This window comes from Barbus barbus (assembly GCF_936440315.1).
Source record: "Barbus barbus genome assembly, chromosome: 28".
Classification (NCBI taxonomy): Eukaryota; Metazoa; Chordata; class Actinopteri; order Cypriniformes; family Cyprinidae; genus Barbus; species Barbus barbus.
The window spans coordinates 11,623,292-11,646,752 of NC_136756.1; the positions used below are offsets into that span (position 1 = coordinate 11,623,292).

The window sequence follows — 23,461 nt, forward strand, 5'->3', positions numbered from 1 at the left end:
GAATATAGAGTTTAATTTCTATTAAGGTTTATAGGGATTTTAAGATGTAGCCTAATTAGCGATTTGAATAATTAAGTTACTTATTGAGTAACTAAGTTACTTTTCAGATAGAGTAATTAGTAAAGTAATTTAAATACAATATTGATTAAGTAATTAGTAACTGTAATTAATTACTTTTTGAAAGTAACTTACCCAACACTGGATGTAATAATGAATATAGCAGTCGTCATTAACTCCTGACATCTGAGCCGCTGAAGACACAGAGGATTAAGGTTACTTTCGCTTTGAAGTGAATACGCCGATCCCCAATCTGCCTAAATGCATCTATGTTTGCACAAATCATTTGTGATCCAGCTTCATCTACAGAAGAACTGAGTATAATGGTTTTTATGAATCTTTGCATATCGCCTTTCCTAATAACGTGCTAGTTAGCCAGTTTTGCAGCTAAAGTAAACAGTACTGCTCGTCACCCCATGGAAAAGGGTCAGCAGAACTTATTAGCATTTAAAGCAACATGGACTAAAAAAGGCTTGCTGAAAACAGAGCTGATTTTGACAGGGTAAAGGTGGTTTTTACACTACCTTTGAGAAATTTTAACCAAAGTATGTTACAGACTCTTCATTAAGACCCTAAAAATCGTATCAACTTGTGGAAAATGGGCATCCGATGACCCCTTTAAGTCACTTTCTGACATAGTACCAACTGTAAGTAAAAAAAAAAGTCCAAAAGTTGCAATTCTGAGAAATGAAGTAGCATTTTGTGAGATAAAGTTGCAATTACCTGAGGCGGGATTGAGATTCCATACATGCATACTTTTTAAAAAACTTCTCAGCCCTACTATAATGTATGTGTATTTTTCCCTTTTCCACATCCCATTGGTTTGGTATAATAATAGCCATAACCTTTTAACCTGTAATGACAGTGTTTGTATGTGTGTGTGCTATAATCATCTATAAATAATGAAGGTAATATTAGAATCAGCTGTTGAGACAGAAATGCTGAAGAACTCTATCGGCCCTTGTGAAAATGAAGTGTGCTTAATAGTATTGAATGTGTACTAGTAGTGTACTACAAGTCTTAAAAGTATATTTGAAAATAATAAAATATAATATAAATGAAATAAAAGGCCACTTAAGAGTACTAAAAGAGAGCTTTGTTTCTTAAGCTACTTAAGTACACGTTGGTGCACTTTGTAATAAAGTGAATAAAAAATCGTATATGCTTGATTCGACAGTAAATTTTAACAATATTGCAAAGACAATAAAAGTACTTATGAAATTATATATAAAGATGTACTTAAGTCTTACTTAAGTAGTCAAAAAAGCATTCTAAAATTCAGAAAATTGCATTTAATATATAGTACATTTAAACTACAATGCATTCAGTGCACACTTAAGTATATTCTTTTAAAGTAAATTATTTCTGTAATAAGCATTATTTTCAAAAGTATGCTTCAATTTCACAAGGGCTGTTTATGGCCTTCAACTGCTAAAGAAGGATAGAGCAATACAAGGAAGAGAAAGAAAGAGAGGATTGAGTAGACTGGCGATTTTCTGAGAAGGAAAAGACCAGAGTGGAAGGAAAGTGATTAGTGCCAGTTCTTGATTGGTTCTGGCTGCAGCGCTTGATTAAAAGACTAACATGAAGATAAGGAAGTTTAGAGTGAACATACACAAGCACGCGAGCACATGTGCACATAAACACAGCTACCGGCTGTCAGTGTCTGCATGGTCTTACAGATTGTTTGTTGTGTTTTACCGACTGCCCACAGAGTGCTAAGAACTCCAGGACACACACACACGTGCAAAGAGACGATGCACTCCCAATTCACATGCAAGCACGCGTCTTTTAACAATAAGAACAGAAGCCATTGTACTCAACAACAGGATGATGATTGTGCCTCTTACGGGAGTAAAACAGACGGTCATCAGAACTACAACAATGAGGCCTTTAGCAAAACATGCTCATTAATCATAGGACAGACAAGCCATAAATAATATCTTATTCTCATACAGGATTTAAATTTCAAAATTATTGTGTACAGGAATAATTCATCCTAAAATGGAAATTCTGTCATCATTTACTCATCATTTACCCACAAGTAAATCTTGCATTTTTTTTCTTCTGGTTTTCATCCATAAAACCACAAATAAATAAATAAATAAACATTTTAACAAAAGACATTTTAAGAAAAATCTTCTTTTGTGTGTTTCATCTGTTTTTCATCTATATAAAGAAACAATGACGGACCAAAAAATAAATAATTGTTACCAATAGAGTTTAATGGAACTAACGACCATAGTCGATGCTTTTGGGAAACGCAGCCCAGGTTGGGATCAACATGAGTGTGAGAAATTATGATAGAATTATGTTTATTTTTGGCTAAACTATTCTTTTAATTAATTTGAAAAAAGGCAACTTAAAAAAAAATTCCCCCAGGGCTCACAAATACACTAATATACCGAAGCTTGTTTTGCCACATGATTTACAAAAAGAAGAGGTTCCCTTCCAGGAACTTCGAGCTGCGTCGAAACGCATATGGGAACGCCTTCAGCGTGACCAGGCTCTGAATATGATGTGTAATCAGTCAAACAAGGGCGAGGCGTCACGGGCGGGGTGACGTCACGACCAGGAAGCATATAAGCACGTGCGGCGGAGCCGGCTTCAGCTTTTTGTCATTCAGCGAAGCGCTCTGTGTGTGTCAGTCTTATTTACTGTTGTTTGTCCTAGTTTTAAGTGGAAAGCATTCAGTATCATGCCAAAGCCAAGGGCAAGCTCAGGGGTGAAGCTTTCAGACCACGTTTTGAGTTGTGTGTGCATCCTTGCCCTCGCTATATCACGAGCGAAGACACACACGATTTGCGCGTGGTCTGCCTGGGTGCGGAGCACGCAAAATCGGTCTCCGCACCCGGAGGGCTCTCTTCGAGAAGGGAGCCTTTGCGAGCTCCCCACGCGGTGCCGGTCCCGCTGCTGCCGAGGCAGAGCGGCGGCTGCACTCGTGGGGCTCGCAGGCTGATCTGGCTGGCGAGTGTGAGACGGGCATGTCCCTATCTCCTCCCGTATCAGCCAGATCTGGCGCCCCGTCTCTCGGTGTGGAAGCTGTCTCTTCCCCCGAGACGAGGGCTCAATGCTTCGTCTCTCTTCCTCTGAGGAGGTTGATGTGACGAGCGTTCACGAGGTTTCGCCGCCTCTGTCACCCCAATATGATATAACTATGAGCTTTGTAAGCTGCAGTGTTTGCACAAGCATAAAATGAATAAAGCCGGTCCCGCTTGCCTTTAAATCAGAGAGAAAAAAGGCAGAGCGGCGGCTGCGCTCGTGCACAAGCATAAAATGAATAAAGCCGGTCCCGCTTGCCTTTAAATCAGAGAGAAAAAAAGGCAGAGCGGCGGCTGCGCTCGCGGGGCTTGCAGAGAAAAAAAAGAGAGAAAAAGGCTGATCTGGCTGGCGAGAGTCAGACGGGCATGTCCCTATATCCTCCCGCGCCTGATCTGGCGCCCCGTCTCTCGGTTCGGAAGCGGTCTCTTCTCTTCCCCCGAGACGAGGGCTTGACGCTGCGTCCTCCGAGGAAGGTTGATGTGACGAGCGTTGACGAGGTTTCGCCGCCTCTCTCGCCCCAGAGAGCTACTTCTACACAGGAGCCTTCCGTTTTCCCCGATCTCCTCACCGAGGTGTCGAGATCGCGGGTGAAATCTTTTCTTCCCGGCCATTCGTTCCCGCGGGAACTGAAAGAACGCGGGTATGCGGCGATGCAGCGGGTTGAACAGACGCTTGCGAGCTATCTGTCTCCCTCTACGGCATCGCCTTTGAAGGCTCCTGCTCTGCTTACAACATCTTTGGTGGGCAGAGGGTATGCGCTCTCTATAAACTCAGGTGGCTGCTGGGCGGGCGCAGCCTCCTCTGCATACCAGCTCCTCGCGCAAAAGGTCCTGACGGGCGAGCCCCAGGACCGCGGAGGGCGACCCCTACTGGGGTGGAGTGGCTTGCATCGCGGCACTCGGTGACCACTTCACCTCGGTGCCCTCCAGGGACTTGTCTGCTGACCCTGCCGCTGTTCCAGGGCACAGCCGGTCCCAGCGAGTATATTTCTCAGGTTTGTCCGCCCGGCAGCGCGGAGCCGAGAAACTCGCCTCAGCCGCCAGATTACGCGTCTCATCCCGGTGCGCCGCATCGAGACAGCGGTCTGGCCGCTTCTCTGAACCCAGAGGTCAGTCTCGAGAGACTGATTCCCTTAAGATCATTGGGCAGCGAGCTGCCGAATGTGTCTCTTTGGGTCCTGCCTTGCAGGGGCTGGTTCGTTCAGAGGTCCTGACGGGTGAGCCCCAGGACTACGGAGGACGACCCCTACTGGGGTGGAGCGGCTTACACCGTGGCACACGGTGACCGTCTCCCCTCGGTGCCCTCCAGGGACTTGTCTGCTGACCCTGCCGCTGTTCTAGGGCACAGCCGGTCCCAGCGAGTATATTTCTCAGGTTTGTCCGCCCGGCAGCGCGGAGCCGAGAAACTCGCCCCAGCAGCCAGGCCACGTGCCTCCTTCCGGTGCGCCGCTTCGAGACAGCGGTCTGGCTGCACCAGAGGTCAGTCTCGAGAGACTGATTCCCTTAGTAGAGCATTTGACAGCCTGGCAGCGGCTGCCGAATGTGTCTCCTTGGGTCCTGCAGACCGTAGCGAGAGGCTATCGTATTCAGTTCGGCGGGCCACCCCTGCCGTTCTGCGGGGTTGTTATGACTGCGGTCCGCCCCGGGCAGGCTCTGGTTTTGGAACAGGAAGTTGGTACTCTGCTGAGGAAGGAAGCCATCGAGTTGGTTCCTCCTCACGAGACCCAGTCCGGTTTCTACAGCCGGTACTTCATTGTTCCGAAGAAGGATGGAGGGCTGAGGCCCATACTGGATCTGCGTCTACTGAACCGCTCAGTCAGAAAGCTGAAGTTCAGGATGCTTACTATCAAGCAGGTCGTGACTCAAATCAGGTCCGAGGACTGGTTTGTCACGATAGATCTCAAAGACGCATATTTCCATGTTTCCATCCTTCCTTCTCACAGGAAGTTCCTGAGGTTCGCCTTTGGGGGGAAAGCGTACCAATATCGGGTTCTTCCCTTCGGCCTAGCACTTTCACCCCGCACTTTCACCAAGTGTGTGGATGCGGCACTGGCCCCGTTGCGGCTTCAGGGCATCCGCATACTCAATTATATCGACGATTGGTTGATCCTCGCTCAATCAGAGCGGTTGGCGGTTCGGCATCGAGATGTCGTTCTCGCCCACATGAAAGAACTGGGGTTGAGACTGAACGCCAAGAAAAGTGTGCTTTCTCCGGTTCTGAGAATCACTGATCTAGGCGTGGTGTGGGATTCGACCACGATGCAGGCACGATTGTCCCCTGCTCGGATCGAGTCGATCCTTACTACAGTCAGGAGAGTGCGAGAAGGCCAGTCACTCACTGTCAAGCAGTTTCAGAGACTGCTGGGGCTCATGGCAGCTGCGTCCAGCGTGATACCTTCTGGCCTGCTGTACATGAGACCCCTACAGTGGTGGCTCAAGACCAAGGGGGTCTCCCTGAGGGGAAACTCACTCCGCGCTGTCAAAGTGTCACGCCGTTGTGTCCGTGCCTTCGACATGTGGAGGAATCCTTGGTTCTTGTCCCAGGGCCCGGTGTTGGGAGCTCCTTGTCGCCGCGTCTCGCTAGCGACGGACGCTTCCCTCACTGGTTGGGGTGCGGTCATGAGTGGCCACCCTGCCCGCGGTCTGTGGAGAGGTTGCCACCTGACGTGGCATATCAATCGGCTAGAGATGTTAGCGGTGTTCCGTGCACTCAAGCACTTCCTCCCAGACCTGAGAGATCACCACGTGCTGGTGCGCACCGACAGCACGGCAGTGGTCTCTTACATCAACCACCAAGGAGGTCTGCGGTCGCGCCCCTTGTATAAGCTGGCACACCAGATCCTTGTGTGGTCCCAGGGCAAGCTCCTATCACTGAGAGCTGTGCACATTCCTGGGCATCTTTATGTGGGAGCAGGCGTCCTGTCGAGACAGGGGCCGAGGCCCGGGGTATGGATCCTTCACCCTGAGGGGTGAAGCAGATGTGGAAGGTTTTTGGCCAGACACAGGTGGACCTCTTCGCCACTCGAGAGTCAGCGCAATGTCCCCTCTGGTTCCTCCAGCTCCTCCGGGACTGGACGCTATGGTACAGACGTGGCCGAGGCTCCGTCTGTATGCCTTCCCCCCGATCGCTCTGCTCCCTGGAGTTCTGGCGAGAGTGCGCTGGGACGAGGTCAGTCTACTGTTAGTAGCACCGTTCTGGCCGGGCCGAGTATGGTTCTCGGACCTGATATCTCTCCTCGACGGCACTCCGTGGGAAGTGCCCGTCAGGAGGGACCTCCTCTCACAGGCCGGGGGCACCGAGGTGCACCCTCGCCCGGAGTGATGGAAGCTGTTGGTGTGACGCCCTGAGGGGGCACAGCTCATAGCTTCCGGTCTGTCAACCGAGGTTGTCGAGACCATCCTCCAATCCAGAGCTCCCTCTACGAGGAAACTGTACGCCTTGAAGTGGAGGCTCTTCACTTCTTGGTGCGGGGACCGCCAGCTCGACCCAGTCAACTGCCCCGTTGGTGCAGTACTGGAGTTCCTGCAGGCCCGTTTCTCCGCAGGGGTAACCCATTACACTGTTAAGGTGTACGTGGCAGCTATTTCGTCATACCACACCCTTACCGGTGGCCAGTCAGTGGGTAGACACCCCCTGGTTACACGTTTCCTCCGCGGTGCGCTGAGGCTGAGGCCTCCGGTACGATCTCGTCCCTACGTGGGATCTGGCTGTGGTTCTGGAGGCTCTGTGCAATGCACCTTTCGAGCCCATTCAGGAGATAACTGAGAGACTCCTCACTATCAAGACCATTTTCTTATTGGCTATCACCTCTCTGAGGAGGGTGAGTGACCTTCAGGCCCTGACTACAGCCTCTATTCACTTTGCGCCCGGTTCGGCGAAAGTATTCCTCTACCCCCGCGTGGGGTATGTTCCTAAGGTCCCATCGGTCGTTCCACAGCCGGTCGTACTGCAGGCCTTCTGTCCTCCTCCCTTCGGGGAGCCAGACCAGGAGAAGCACAACCGTATGTGTCCAGTGCGAGCACTAGACGCATACATCCACAGGTCCTCCCTGTGGAGAAAGTCGGACCAGCTGCCTGTGTGCTATGGTCCGCCTAGGAGGGGTCTTCCTGCTACGAAGCCCTCCGCTTAGTAGGTGGATTGTGGGTGTCATGGCTTTGGCATACGAGGCCTCTGAGCTCCCCCCGCCGGTGGGAGTCAGAGCGCACTCAACCCGAGGTGTGGCGGCCTCCAAGGCCTTCTGGGCAGGTGTTCCATGCAGGACATCTGCAACGCAGCTGGGTGGTCCACGCCCCTGACTTTCGTTAGGTTCTATGACCTCGACATCCGAGCCACTCCCGGCTCCTCTGTCCTTTCGTCCTGACACCAGGCAGGGACTTGTCAGTCTGGCGGCGTTGGTATCTCGTTCCCATATGCGTTTCGACGCAGCTCGAAGTTCCTGGAAGGGAACGTCTCAGGTTACGTATGTAACCATGGTTCCCTGAAGGGAACGAGACGCTGCGTCGCGTTGCCACACTTCCGGCATCCCTGCCAGCGCTTGCTTCATGACTTGAAGCTGAAGCCGGCTCCGCCGCACGTGCTTATATGCTTCCTGGTCGTGACGTCACCCCGCCCGTGACGCCTCGCCCTTGTTTGACTGATTACACATCATATTCAGAGCCTGGTCACGCTGAAGGCGTTCCCATATGCGTTTCGACGCAGCGTCTCGTTCCCTTCAGGGAACCATGGTTACATACGTAACCTGAGACGGTTTATCTTATCATTCTCAGAATTGGAAGAAATAAAATCAGAATTGCAAGATATAAAGACAGAACTAATTGATATAAACCAGAAATTCTTACTTTTTTCCCACAAATCTGAGTTTATATCTGCCATGAAAAATGTAAAAAAAAAAATAAAGGTAATTGCAACTATTTCTCGCAATTCTGACTTTTTTTTTTTTTTTTCTAAATTGTGAGATATAAACTCAGAATTGGCGAAAGTCGAAAATTACCCTATTTTATCCCATGGTTGAAATAGCTTCCATACTTTTGCTCTTTATTCATATCTCCATCCATTCAGTCCGGATCATTTGGTCCATTTGGAGTGCAAGAGTTTGTCTTTAACATTCAGTGCGGTTTACAGCTACAGTAAAATCTCTGGAATAGAAACACAGCTATCTGGTGAAACAGGGTATGCAATGTTTAAAATCCACCTGTCACTCAAACTGTGACACCTCTACCTCTCAGCGGGACGCCACTATGGGGGTCTGTCAAAGCACATACACACAAGGACAGAATTAGTTTAAAAGTGGCTGCTCAATAACAGCCACATTTGGGTCACTGTAAACCATATGGCAAAAGAGGTTTTGACAGAGTGTAAAAATAATCTTGGCCCTTAACAGAAACAGCCCTTCAGGGGCTCATGAATAGCACACACATACATATTTAGAAAATTTTCGGTGGGAATAGTCCAAAGTTACGAAGCACCTCTCTCTCCAGGGAAAACTTGTCTGGCAAGTCAGAAATCTAAATTTTCTTGTTATTCTAATGTTCTTGTTATTCAGTTTGAATAAGGGCTGCAATATATTTCTGCTTAGCATTGAGGTGGTATATTTGTACCTACACCAGCTTCAGCAGATTTTTGAGTTTTCTCAACTTATTTTTTTAGGAAATTTCTCAAATTTTGTTGTATAAACTTAAAACAAGTTGAGAAAACTCACAAATCTGCTGAAGCTGGTTGCCTTAAACTTAAAAGTTTGCCCAACATTTTTTTTTTTTTTTTTTTTTTTTTACAGTGTATTAGGCTGAAATAATTGCTAAAGTATCCTGACATTTTATGATTCATTCATCATTTTTCCTAATGTGTGTATTTTAGTTAACAAGGCACTGTCACATTATTTGAAATGAATATTAGCCACTGGTGAACTACATATTTTGTACATATTTTACAAGGTATGTAAATTTTACATGTAATTTGTACGAATTCGTACGACCTCACTCGTACAATTTTGTACGATTTGTCTAAACCCCAGTGACGGGTAGGTTTAGGGGGCGGGGTTAGGTGTAGGTCATTCGTACAAATTCATATGAACTGTGCAACTCTTAAAATACGTACAATTTGGCAAAAATCATATGAAATTGTATGAGTGAATTAGTCACCTTGTAAAATATGTACGAATTGCCCTGAGATTGGGCTGGAACTATGAACAAACAAAAAATAAAAAATAAAAATATGGATGGCATTAGCGATTTCCAGCATAATCCATGTGTTTTGTTGAGATCTGAATCCTTTATTTATTGTATATTCCTGTTATCCTTAATTATTGTATATTCTCTTCATTAGTGTTCTTTATCACCTTAATTATATGTTGTCTGCACTATGTTTGTACTTTCTGTACTGGAAGCTCCTAACACCAAGACAAATTCCTTGTGTGTGCAAACACACTTGGCAATAAAGCTCTTTCTGATTCTGATTCTGATTCTGATTCTGATTCTGATTTATTTTAACAACATTGCATTTGTGGTGAAAATGCTACCTGCACCTGAATGGCCTACTTATGAACGGATGACCAACATGCATTTTATACCAGGTGGATGATAAAACTGTGTAGATAAAATACAGTTTTTAGAAGTAAAAAATAACAAATTGATGTATAATTTACAGTCAAAAATAATAGTAATAAAAGTATAATTTACAGTCCCTGCGTGACGCTCCACATTTGAAAGTATTTTGTTTAAAGAATCATGTTTTTAATAGTTTTTGTTATCAGTTATGTACATTTGGGCTTTGTTACATCTTCTGTTGTTTAATGAAAGTTTATTGCATTATTTAAGTATCGTGTGTGTTACCATGATGGTGTTTTGTGTTTGCATGAATGACTCTGTGCACCTTCTATATATTAGTATATACTTCTGCTTGTGGCGAAGCTACTTGTGATGAGCTTTGATTCTTCATGTGGCTTTCTCTTTTACCACCGGCATTATTATGGTGGTTGTCAGTATGTTAAAGGTACAAAACAGATTTTAATAGCAGTGTTTGTTGTTGAATTTAGTGGTTTACATTCAAATTTCCTTGTTTGTAAATTACAGTTTTATACTGTAAATTTTACAGTTTTGTTCTGTAAATGTGTTTACAGTTTTCACTAAATTATTCTGGCAACCACAGCTGCCAAAATTATTTAGCAAAAACTACAGAATTTATTTTACAGTGTGAATATTAATGTAATGTATTTCGGTATTCACTATAGTAGTTAGCCATTTTGGACCTTCTGACCTGCAGCATTCAGCTTATACGTTCTATCAGGTTTGACACAAAGAAAGGTTTTGGAAGAATGTCATGGGTTATGAATATTTTTCAATACTTTTAGTTTGTGATTTATTACAAAGCACACAAAATTATAAGCATATGACTTATAAGCATATGACTAAACTTACTGTGACAAGGTTGAAGTACTGTACAGCGCAAAACCCATATTTGCTCTCCACTAATCTGAATACAATATGGGATGCATATGGTGAGAGAATTTGGGTCTGAGGTACAACATATGATTTCTTAAAGGTTTAGCAATAAATCATTTAAATGAAATGATTAAAAATACATAATTATCTCAAAACGTTCAGCAAAAATACACCATTTCCTGAGAATGACACATTTGTGATATAGTTTATGGCACTGAACATTATAACAAGCAATAACTCTAACTTAACATGATGACTAGCCCTTTTGCTTGTGAAAACTGGTCTGAATTAGTTCTCTGTTTACTCTAGTACTGTGCTCCGTCTTTCTTTTCACACAATCTGTCCAGTGGGTAAAACCGATTTGTGTGTGTCTTAGGTAAAGCCGTGGAGAAGCTTTTGTTTTCTGCAGGATTTGGGTCCAGATGTGTCCAAATTCCTCTCAGCCCCCCAGGAAAGAGGTAACCAAATAGGCGGTAAGCTTTATCCTCATGTTTTAAATGTGCAGTGGTGTGAATACACCTTGTGTGTGTGTGTAACTGTGTGTGATTGAGTATTTATGTGTTTCATTCTTCTCTAATCCTGGTCATTATCCATTTCTGCCTCTCATCACCTTTATCTTATATCTTTGTTTTTCCTTCTCTCCTTGTTTTTCCTTCCCATGTTTTCCCGCCCTTGTCCTCCTTCTCTCCCTCCTTTGCACCATCACCACCTCTTCCTTATCCACAGCCCAAGGGCTCCACATAAATGCTGGTTATACAAATAATAATTAAAGAAGGCACTTCCTGTTAATGTGCTGCTTAGCAACATTGGAAAACTGAAAAACAGCAGCACCAGCTTGTCTTTTGGTTCTCAAGACCTTTAACACTTAGAGACCTCAAGGCTGTTTTAATAGCTTGAAAGTTGTACTTAATATAACCATCTGACTTATGATATAACTATCAATAAAATCTATGTAAACAAAACATTGTATATGAAAAATGACATTTCACATGAAAATGACAAATAAAAGGGTTAAAACTTAAAGAATGTTTGTAACTGAAAAGTTTAGGTTCCCATTGACCTCCATTGTATGTACAAAACACAAATATACTTCATAACAGTGCACAACAGTGAGGGATAGTGCACTCATTTTTGGGTGAACTATCCCTTTAAATAAACTTGAAAGAAACAAAAAAGATTACTTTCAAAATGATTATATTGCTATTATCTATACATGTATATTAATGAAGTTTCTTGAACCCCATAAACAGAAACAACCCGGTCTCATCCCAACTCGTCACATATTGACGCTTTGGTTTTGGCGTCGCTTTTTGACGCTCAAGGTACCCCTTTAGCGTCACTTTTCGACGTGAAGGGAAGCGTAATTTTTCGGCGTCGATATGCTAACGCACTATTGGGAATTTTATCGTCATAATAAGGTTGCCATTATTGCATATATGTAGAGGTGTGATTTTTGAATGTAAACAGTCAAAATAGTGACTTGCCCAACCCCTGCCCCTAAACCTACCATCTGTGAAGAAAACGCAAGATATAGGAGGCAGATGCAAGTACTGGCATCATTTATTTAAAAATGATTAATATACGCTAAGTGTTTCCTATTTAAAAAAATTACCTTCCCTTCACGTCGAAAAGTGACGCGAAAGGGGTACCTTGAGCGTCAAAAAGCGACACAAAAACCAAGCGTCAATATGTGACGAGTTGGGATGAGACTGTGTTAACAGAAACATTAAAGTCAGTCTCAATAGAACATCTTCTATTGTGTGTGTGTGTGTGTGTGTGTGCGGTGGGATAGATGTGGGCGTTTGTGATTTTAACCTTCCAGTGCACATATAAGTTTGGACCAAAGACAACACTATGTTCTATTAAACCCATAAAAGACCTATATTTGGGCCTACTTCATCAGCAAAACCTTCCATAACAACAACTCTAAATGTTATTTATGTTGAAGGAGACCCCACACAAAAACACACACAGCATCTTCCATTATCCTGAGTCCAGAGCACTTCCTGCTTGGCTTGCTGCTTTATCCATTTTGTGGACGAAGGGCAAGGGAGACAGCTGGGGTCAGAGGTCACTAAGCCCTCGGTGCAAGCAGGGAAACACCTTGCAAACCCTCTTTGTTCCTGATTCAGATTTAGAGATAGTGGAAGGTGGAGAGAGCCCATGTTTATGATGTAGAATGGTTTATAGATTATTCGGTTAAAGATAATATGAGATATAAGACAGATAGAAATTCCCAGATGACAACAGTCAATAGTTAAATATTAGGAAAAAATGTTTATACATTTTTTTTATAGAGATATTAGTAGTACTGGTATTAACGATATTCACCTTCAGTCATAAAAAAGATGCCATTAAACAAATATAAAAAATATGCTGTCTTTGTTGCTGCAAAAATATGTTGCTTCTACATTAATTTGAAGATTTAATGTGAACTTACTGCAATATAAAAGTATATTTGTGACCTGTGCTGACTAAATTAGTAACGAGCAATTTTTTTTTTTTAAATGAGTGTATTTTTATTACTTTTATTATTAGAAGAATGACTGAGCTACAGCTGTTTGAAGTTGACAAAGTCAGCAAAGTAAGTTCAAAACAAGTTGAAGTTTTCTGAAGGTTCCCAAGCAAAATCACCTAGCAACATTGCATTGTTTGTAATATTATTTACCATATTAATAATCACAATATAGTCATTTTTATTTTATCTTTGTTATTAAAAATAAGAACAGATTAAAAACAATAGAACAACAAATAGTGCATTACTTTTTTCATTTTACATCTAAACGAAAGCGTTCAAGTAAGAAAAACAAATAATCAAATGTTAAAATCACTTCATTGTGTTCATTACGAATAAATTGATTATTAAAACTACAAAAGCAGATCAATCAAAAGCAGCAATCTTTTCCTTTGTTGTTACATTAACACTAATGAGACAGACGGCCTATCTTAAATTATGGCAATGCACAGCAGAACTGATTACATTTACTGTAATTGTTACTTTTTGACTCTGTAACCACATTTTGGGATTTGGATAATGGAACTGGCCATTGAAAAAACTATATTCAATAATATTTGAGAGACAGCATAAAACGTGGATAATAAAATAAGGAAATGATTCAAACTCACATCATCCATATGCGCAGCATGGCCCAGTATATGTAAACTCATACAGTAAACGGCTGTGACAGTATTGGTTTTTCGAAGTTTGAACAGTCTAGTTTATTCAAACCAGTCTTTTTCACATACATTATGTTACAAAAAACATGATTGTAACATAAATAATCAGCCCATAAGGGAAGTCCATATGGCATTTTAATTATGGCCTGAGATTTAAGGGTGAGAAACCACTAAAAGAAACACGATTTTAAAAGTCCAGGTGAGCATGTTATCAGGCTCATCAGCCAGGGCAGTCTCAGGGTAAAGAGTCAAAGAGTCAAGTGGCTGCCTGCAGGCACCATATTTCAAACATGCCTTCAATAATGAGCTGGGTTGGTCCGAACCAGAGCTGAATGGCAACTCACTTAAGAAGAGATGAAAAAGCACATTCATTGACAGAACACGTTGTCGGTATCCTCCACTATGTGATTACTAAGTACACATGAGGAGAGCAAGGGGATGAACAGACACATGATTTGAGGGATTTCAAAGACTCACAGGACTGTCTACATCAAATCAGAAGTGACTGCTAACATGCTAAGCTAAAAGGCAAACAAACACACATGATTGCCTTTTAAATCTCAATGAATTAGCTCACAGGCCTAAATCAACAGAAAGCTGGTGATCTAAGTGTGTGTGTGTAAGGACAGAAGTGGGGTGTTGAGTGGCACATGGGTGTGATATCGTCTGAGGAGCTTTCTTGGTGTTTAGCATACCCATATGAACACTTGGGACGTTGCTTTTACAACAGAGAGTCCAAACAACCAATACACAATATATTATCCACTATATATAGGGAACAGCCTCTTGAAACTCACTATCCTTCCTCTACATTGCCTGAAGCGCATATGGTGACACACAACAGTAGAGAATCACACACACCTTGTGTGATTTGTGGGGTTTGAAGTTCCACAAATCAAGCCGAGAGATCAAATCTGACGTGTTAGGAGCCTGACAGCTGTATACTTCAAACAAATCCCCAAATTACAGCTCGCAACCCTCTGGTAGCTTCACCTCTGCTGGCTTCAGCCTGAGCCAGACCGCTTGGTCTGTGTGTGAATGTAAGTGTGTATGCATTCAGACGTGTGTGTGTGTGTGTGTGTGTGTGTGTGTGTGTGTGTGTGTGTGTGTAAATGAAACATGGCAACTCGTGGAATGGAGGACCACTCTAACCTGCTATTTAGCAGTGGTGCAGTTAGCTGGACAAGACAAAAAACAACACAGCTGCTATAGGTCTCACACATACACACACACTCACTCACAGGCAAAGTTACTATTTCTTGTGTGGTCTTACTCTTCACAGCTCACAACAACGGTCATGCCTTTTAGAAGACTTAGATTCAGTTTAACTGCATTTTTGCCAGAACAATAATGTATACACATTGCTGTTCAAAAGTTTTATTCAGCAAGGATACATACAAGTTTATACTCATCAAAGAATCCTAAAAAAATTTATCTGGGTTTTTCACCAAATATTTAGTGGCACAATGGTTTCAACATTGATATTATAGTTATGTTTCTTTAGTACCAAATCGTAATATCAGAATGATTTCTGAAGGATGATGTGACACTGAAGACTGCAGTAATGATGCTGAAAATTCAGTTTTGCATCACAGAAATAAATTACACTTTAATGCATAACATTTTTATTATTAAAATAGAAAAGACTCACTTTAAATTGCAATAAAATTTCAGTATTACTGTTTTTGCTATATTTTTAAAACAAAGAAAATGCAGTCTTGGTAAACGTGAAATTTCTTTCAAAAACATTAAAAAAAATGTAATGACCCCAAACCTTTGAACTATATCTTATGGAAGCTTGTTTGTACCAGAGGGTAGTAAAAGTTAATTGTGACTTTTTATTTCACAGTTCTTACTTTCATTCTTGCAATTCTGAGAAAAAAAAAAAAAAAGAATTGTGAGACATAAAGTCAGAATTGTATAAAATCTAAGAAAAACAATTCAGAATTGTGAGATATAATGTCAAAATTGTGATATATATAAACTCGCAATTTCAAAAAAAAAAAAGAGAAAAAAAAAGCGCCTCTCTTTTGGCTTCATGAACAAGTACAATATTATCATTAAAATGTCAATGAGTAAATCACGCTCAAACAAAGCTTTCACTAAAAAAGCTTGATTTGTTACAACAAAGGGCTTTTTGCTGAAGATCTCAAATTCATCTGTCTAATCTGGCAATTAGAGGTGTGTGATGAGTGTTTGAAAGTCGTCTGGCTAATCTGACCATCTGCTTCTTATCAGCGTTTCTTTTATTTTTTAAATGTGTGGATTTATTTATTTATCTAAAGGATCTATTAGAACAGCAGGCAGCCACATCTCTCCACAGTCAATCAGATAGCAGCCTATCAACTTCTCTCTCTCTCTCTCTCTCTCTCTCTCTCTCTCTCTCTCTCTGTGTGTGTGTGTGTGTGTATGTTGTCTATTTATAAATCCACTAGAGGGCGCAGTCTCGTCTGAGGGCCTGCCAGCTTGATTTAAGCAGGAAACTGCCTGTTGTTTTTGCTGTGGGTGTGTGTGGAGTGTTTTAGTTTCTCCTGATATGAAGCACTGAGATCCAACAAAAACAACATGCAGAGGAAGGGGTGAGGGGCTGGCTGGGGCAGGGCAAAGGATTATGGGGGCATGAAGAGCAACCCAGTCACCTCATGTGCACAGCAGGAGCACCTCACTCACTTTATGCAAATTCATATGATAATTTATGACTACAAGTAATATTTCAACAAATATGAATGGCATGAGTAATAATGTCAAAATATGAACCATGATTTTGCTTATTATAGCTTGGCAGTGAATGCATAATTTAACAGGTGCCTTGGAGTATTCAAGACACATTCCACAAGGAATCTGATTTAGTAACATATGATGAGCATTTTTTAGTATAGAATTTAAAAATTAAAGGTTGCAAAAGTAAGCAGTGATGCCATAGAAAAGCCAATTTGAAACAATTTGAAAGAACATTTCTTAATCTAAAAAACAATGTTCCATTCACTATAAAGAACATTTTGTCCAGTGGAAATCTTCCAAAAATTAACATGTATTTTATGTTATTATTTATTTATCTGAACCTTTATTTTAAGAGTGTATGTATAATAACACTATGTATGTCAGTCTGTTTATATGTATCGACATTAATTTCTTTCTAATAACCAAGACCACCTGAAAGTTTTTGGTTAGTATTATTCAAAGTGAGTACTGTCCTGAATCTAAATCGTAAGATGTTTACGAACCTAAAAAATAAAGATCATACCACAGTGTTCTAGAAAGCTCTGATGCCAAAACTGATGCCAAAAGATTTTATTCTCATGGACATGTGCAGACAGTATCCTCAGAATAAAAGGTGAACATCCATTTATTCAAATGCATGCTTTGCCATAAGTGGCACTATTCACACATTTTATGTTTAACCTGATGCATTTAAACAAAATGGTCAGAGGTGCATTGCATGCCTCTGTTGTCTTTACTTTAGTCCTGTGTTAGTCACACATTTACTTATGTAAGCTATAATTCATATTATTCCTTTAAAATGGTTACAATCCTGTAGCACTTGAGTAGAAGACACGGGCTCATTAAGCGACAGAAGATCTGTAGATGATCTCATCAGTGTTGTGGAGAGTGACACTGATAGGTTTTGATTAATGGATTTACACACTGATCCCCCTAAATGTGATTGCACATTAATTTAAAGAGTTCAGTGTGTGAAACAAGATTTGTGTGTGTAAATGAAACTCATGAGAACTAAGGTCTGTAGAGCTCCTCAGGAAAAATAAGTTAGGTGTATCCTAGTTTTCCTGTTTGTTTTGAATGTGAATTGCTCCCTATTCAGCCTAAGCTATTTCGCTTTAACTGCCGTTTTTCAGGTGCTGCAAATTGGGTGTAACGCGTGAACAGCGCGTCCTTAGGAAACTCGTTAATGTCAAATGCGTCGTTTCCTTTTGTTTTTTTGTTTATTTTACGAGTTTGTCTGCTATTATCATGCAAATAAATTCAAGAAAGTGAGAATTAAATTCACACATATCCAAATCCTTTCCTGACGTGTGATCTGATCACTAGACTCAGCGCTTTATAAGGAGCCGGACAGTGTATTTTTTATTAGACTCATTTAATTATTTGGATTTTACGATTCATCCATATGCATAAATAAGTCATTTTCTCAGTAGTTCGCCACATTACAATAAAATAAATCAAAATGAATAGATTAATTAATTGATATATATTTATGTTTCTCTTTAAGAGTTTGAATGTAAATCTCTTCATATTAAAGAGGCTGTTGCAGTGGAAGCAGAGTGTTAGAAGTGACTGAATGTCACCTTCATGTAATGTTTGAGTGAGAGGAAATCACAGCGCAATGCCTCTTTTACTTTATCATTTGGGCCCAGGCTCTGGTTTCACTGGGAACCTGTCCGAAACCTGTTAAGGCTTGCATGTTTAGTGCCATGCAGGTCTACCGTACTAATTTGTAAGCAATAATTAATAAAAAGATACACATGTGTCATGCAGTGTAACCTGATGCATAAAAATGAATAAATAAAATCTTTTTAACTATATTCATTATTATAGCATATTTATTTCCATTCATTTAACAGTTATTTATATCACACTCGATTCAATAAATCCTCTAAATTTTATTCTTCTTTAGATTCAAATGTTGCAACGAATATTTACATAAAACTTTCAGGAACCAATTAAACTTAAGCTTATAATTTTAGTAGGCTAACAGAAAAAAATAGGCTTTTTAAATAAAAGAAGCCTATTATGTTTTAATTATGTGGCCAGGATGTTTAAGTATGCGTTACATGAATGAACAAATGTTTACTGTGTGGAAAAGTTAACAACCATTTAAATTCTGCGACTGTGACTCTACATAAATATGACGTGACGCAAAAACATTTTTGTCAGACAATTTACGCTAAATCTAACTTGAAAGACGAGCGGGCCATTACTTTTTCATTAAGAAGAAAAACATGAGTTAAGCTCACTTTGTTGACACACTCGCTCCTGCCGACTGCATGGCCCGGGGGGTGTTGGTGTGCCGTGGTGGGTGGGTGGGAGTGTGTGTATAGGGGCTGGTACTGGTGATAAGGGGTCGATATATGGGTCCAAAGGGAGGGGTGAGAAGTCTGGAGTTTAAAAAGACTGGGCGCTTCTCTCCCTCACGCAGACGCGCTTCAGCTTCTAGTGAGGGAAACTTACCTCAGATTCTTTTTTCTGACAGAAAAATCCAAACATTCCCACTGAACTCTATAGAATTAAAACCAGACACTCGGATAAAATCGCACAAGGAAACTGACGGTATCAAAACTACAGCGCCTTCACCAAATGGAGCCAATAACGCCGGAATACGCCGACTCCTATGAGTACTATGACGATAACGAGACTGCGTGCGACTACTCAGAGTGGGAGCCGTCTTATTCTCTCATTCCCGTGCTGTACATGCTCATTTTCATCCTCGGTCTCTCCGGGAACGGCGTGGTTATCTTCACCGTCTGGCGCGCCAAATCCAAACGGCGCGCGGCAGACGTCTACATCGGTAACCTGGCGCTCGCGGACCTGACGTTCGTCATCACGCTGCCGCTGTGGGCTGTGTACACCGCGCTGGGTTACCACTGGCCGTTTGGCGTGGCTCTCTGCAAGATCAGCAGTTATGTGGTGCTTGTCAACATGTATGCAAGCGTCTTCTGCCTGACCTGCCTGAGTTTTGACCGCTACCTTGCCATCGTCCACTCTCTGTCCAGCGGACGGCTCCGGTCCCGGGCCACCATGCTGGCGTCGCTGGGTGCCATCTGGTTCCTCTCGTGCCTGCTGGCCGTGCCAACTCTCCTGTTTCGCACTACTGTGGACGATGCCAGGAACAACCGCACCACCTGTGCGATGGACTTCAGCCTGGTCACGCTCAACCAGCATCACGAATCCCTTTGGATTGCTGGTCTGAGCCTTTCGTCCTCTGCTCTTGGTTTTCTCCTGCCTTTCTTGGCCATGACAGTCTGCTACTGCTTCATCGGCTGCACGGTCACCAGGCATTTCAGCCATCTGCGCAAGGAAGACCAGAAGAAGCGTCGTCTCCTGAAGATTATCACTACCTTGGTGGTGGTTTTTGCATTCTGCTGGACGCCTTTCCATGTGCTGAAGAGCATGGATGCTCTGTCATATCTAGACCTGGCGCCCACCTCATGCGGCTTCCTAAACTTTCTGCTTCTGGCTCATCCATATGCCACATGCCTGGCGTATGTCAACAGCTGCCTCAACCCGTTCCTCTATGCCTTCTTTGACCTGCGCTTCCGCTCGCAGTGCCTGTGTCTGCTGAACCTGAAGAAGGCCATGCATGGGCACATGAGCTCCATGTCTTCAACCCTCAGCGCCCAGACTCAGAAGTCAGAGGTGCAGTCGCTGGCCACCAAAGTGTGAGGAAACGAAATGAGAAGAACAGAAAACATGAAGTTGAAGAAAAAAAACATTGGGTTGAGGGGTTAAAAAGGTGGGAATCTATTGACGGCTGGTCCGTTCTGATGTGGTGAACTTTTGATGGAGAACATATTGCTGTATGTTTGTAAATAACACTCATAGTTTAGTGTACTCTACTGTATTCATGGATGAATTGCTGGACTGATGTGACTTTGTGTGTATGCATGTGTGAATTTATGTTCACTGACATTTATTTGTTGACTTTGACACGCTCAAAACACACACACACAGAAGAATTCAAGCAAACAGGAGGTCAGTTTTCTCGAAAAACATTCAAACTGACCACACCGATGCTGCACTGAGGATGAACTTACTTGTTCTGCTGTAAGAGTGTGTGATTGTGTTGAAGCCTATATACACTGGTGTAGAGATGCAAATTGTACAGTATTTTCATACAATTTTTTTCTGCTAATTTGCAATGTTCAGAAATGTGTTCAGTATTTGTAGCACTTGGTAAGAGGAGATATAAAAATTATAATTTTTGTTAAACTCCCTGATGTGAATGTGTGTGTTTTTTGATCAGTGTGTGTGTGTGTGTGTGTGTGGGGGGGTGTGTTCCAGTGCAAAGGTGATGCTGCTTGATTAGATAGTTTAAAGCGCAGACAGAGAGTCGGGGTTTGGGGCGGGGGGCAGACAGACAGATGGCTGGTGACAAATGTCTCTGGGGAAAAAAAGGAAGAAGGGGACAAATTTGGGGGTATAAATTGATTTATATTCATGAAATTATGTTATATTTTTGACATTTCTGTAACTAACTACTGCTACTGTATTAAATATGTTCCTTAAATACAATACTGTCTTAGAGTCATTGCACATGATTACATGTATGCATTGGTGTCTTTAAAGGGAGTTACAGTAATAGTCCACCATCCATTTTCCAAACCACTTGTGAAAAAGAAGTGTGTTTAGAATTGTATTGAATGTGCACTTGTAGTGTACTTCAAATCTTAAAAGTATTTTTTAACTATACTTGCAAATAATATAATAATAATAAAATAAAAGGCCACTTAAGTGTACTCAAAGTAAAGTCGTGACGTATTACTTAAAGTAAGTGCACTTATTTTTTGTGCTTTAAAGTACACTTGGTTTTATATGCTGACTAACTAAAGCACAGGTGAAGTGCTTGATAATATTGAAACTGAATATATTAAATTTAACACATCTTTTACATCTTTTTAAATAGAAACATAAAAGTACTTCTGGAAACCAGGATTTGTAGATGGAAAAAAAATGTTTTGTGAACAGTGTTGTGAGTTTCAAATATTAAAAAACACTTAAAGTATCTTGAAATAAAATAAGAGAAACTAACTTAAAGGGTGGGGTGAACCACCCATTAAAGACCCGTCTTACAGGAATGGAACACACACACACATAACATGTGGTCTAATTAATAGTGGCACTGTGAGGCCCCTATGACTCCAAAAGAATGAAACAGGATGGACACATATCTGTTTGAAGCTATGTGTAGCCAATTTGGGGCAAGTGAAAAAATAATTTTTGAAAAGATGACCGTTAAAGAAGGGGGAAAGGGACGCTACACACACACACACACACACACACACACACATATGAGGACATCAACCAGTCACAACAAAACTGACATGACCAATAGGATCCAGACATTTTCAGATCAAAGAGAACAAAGAAACGAGTAAACAGGCAGAGTAACAGAGAATGAAAAACTTGAGCACTCTCTAAAGCCCCTCATGATATACAGACTTCCCATGATAAATATCGGCAGATTGTTTTTGGCAGACTGTCTGATATACACACTGTCTGGAACAGAGATATGATGAGGTAATCTCATTAACTGGATAAACCGGCCAATGATGTAATCTCAAAAAAAAACATAAATCGTAGAAGCCCAATGTGCTCTTTTTCTACAAACACACACAATGCTAAGCAGCTATTTCACATTTCTGTGACAGTTTACTGTAACTGTAATTGTATGAAGCAAATTAAGATTGACTCATACATTTAATTAATGTTTTTATCCACAGCAATTAAAAAAAAAGAACATCAAAACAATTTTTCTTAAGAACAAACAATATTTACAGTGCACAATGCCAAGTTTCAAGTGTAAGCTAGAGTTTTACACAAGCTTAAGCAATGAAATGCATAAGAAAGTAGAGAAAAAGAACATCAAGTGATGTGGTAAAAATGCATATAAAAAATTATGTAAATGCGGGGTAAAATTTTTCAGTTCAATCAATAATAACTTTAAAAAATTATCTTTTTTTTTAATGTTAAATGTAAATGATTATGTGTTAGAGGTTCTCGGTTAATGGGAATCTCAAGTTTCAGGGTCTTTGTGCCAAACATAACAAACCAAGCTTTCCAAAAGGCGTTTCAAATGAAAAGGAACGTGCTCGTTTCATCCTGCCAATCACAACACACTTTTCTTCATTCTTTCGACAAGTCTTCCAGCACCCCTTCACCACCCCAACTGCACCTTTGTTTCATTAATTAGGTCCAAGGGGAAGTCTCATGCTTCTCCCCATGGCGACTACAAGACATACCAGTGAATTATCATTTTCCCATAAAATAATGAATGTGTGGACATGAAAAAAGTCTTTGAGAAATCATGTCATGCTGGGCATTTGGATGATTTTGCAGTGGCTTTTTAGTCAAATGCAGAGATGTAATCGCACTTAAGTAGCTTCTCTGTGAAAACAGCAGCAGGTGCTGAGCTAGTGTTGGAGTGTATAACCAGGGCTGTTATAAACCATTAACCTTGTCACAAAGTAGATTATGATATACATGCATGTATGTGTCCCAGCTGCTAACCTTCATAATAAAGAGCAGAAGTGCATACCCTCTGTCATCACTACTCTCCCTCACTAGCATCCCCCAGTCCTCGACAGGTGTGTTTCCTCACTGGCTTTTGCAGTCACTTGGGCATCCCATGTCATGCTTTCAAACTCACACTGAACAATTGTCCAAATGCATCGCAGTCCACAGACCTCAAGAGGATTGGTGCACTTTATTTGACCGCATTCTCATTCCTGAAAAAAAAAAAACTGCATGAAATATATACTGCATATTCAGTTGTTTCAATATGTATTATTTTAAAATGTTTCCTCTGTATGTGTCAAATTATGGAAACATTTTTGCTTCATAGTAAAAATAATAATAATAATAATTATATATATATATATAAAATCTTTAAATCTCATAATTGCACATTTATTTTTCCCAATCTAATGGCTTTATATTTTCCAATTGTGACTCCCTATGTCACAATGACTTTGCTTTCTGACTTACGATTGTTTGGCCCAAACCAGAGTCTCAAT

General features: G+C 41.5%; 1 protein-coding gene across 1 annotated transcript; it reads left to right on the forward strand.

Annotated features, from left to right (window-relative positions):
* The first annotated feature begins 18,820 nt into the window (after positions 1-18,820).
* Positions 18,821-20,977, forward strand: LOC306848011 (apelin receptor A-like). Its single transcript, XM_079382318.1, has one exon. The coding sequence runs from the start codon at positions 19,026-19,028 to the stop codon at positions 20,109-20,111; it is 1,086 nt and encodes a 361-aa protein (XP_079238444.1). The 5' UTR covers positions 18,821-19,025; the 3' UTR covers positions 20,112-20,977.
* Positions 20,978-23,461: the final 2,484 nt, after the last annotated feature.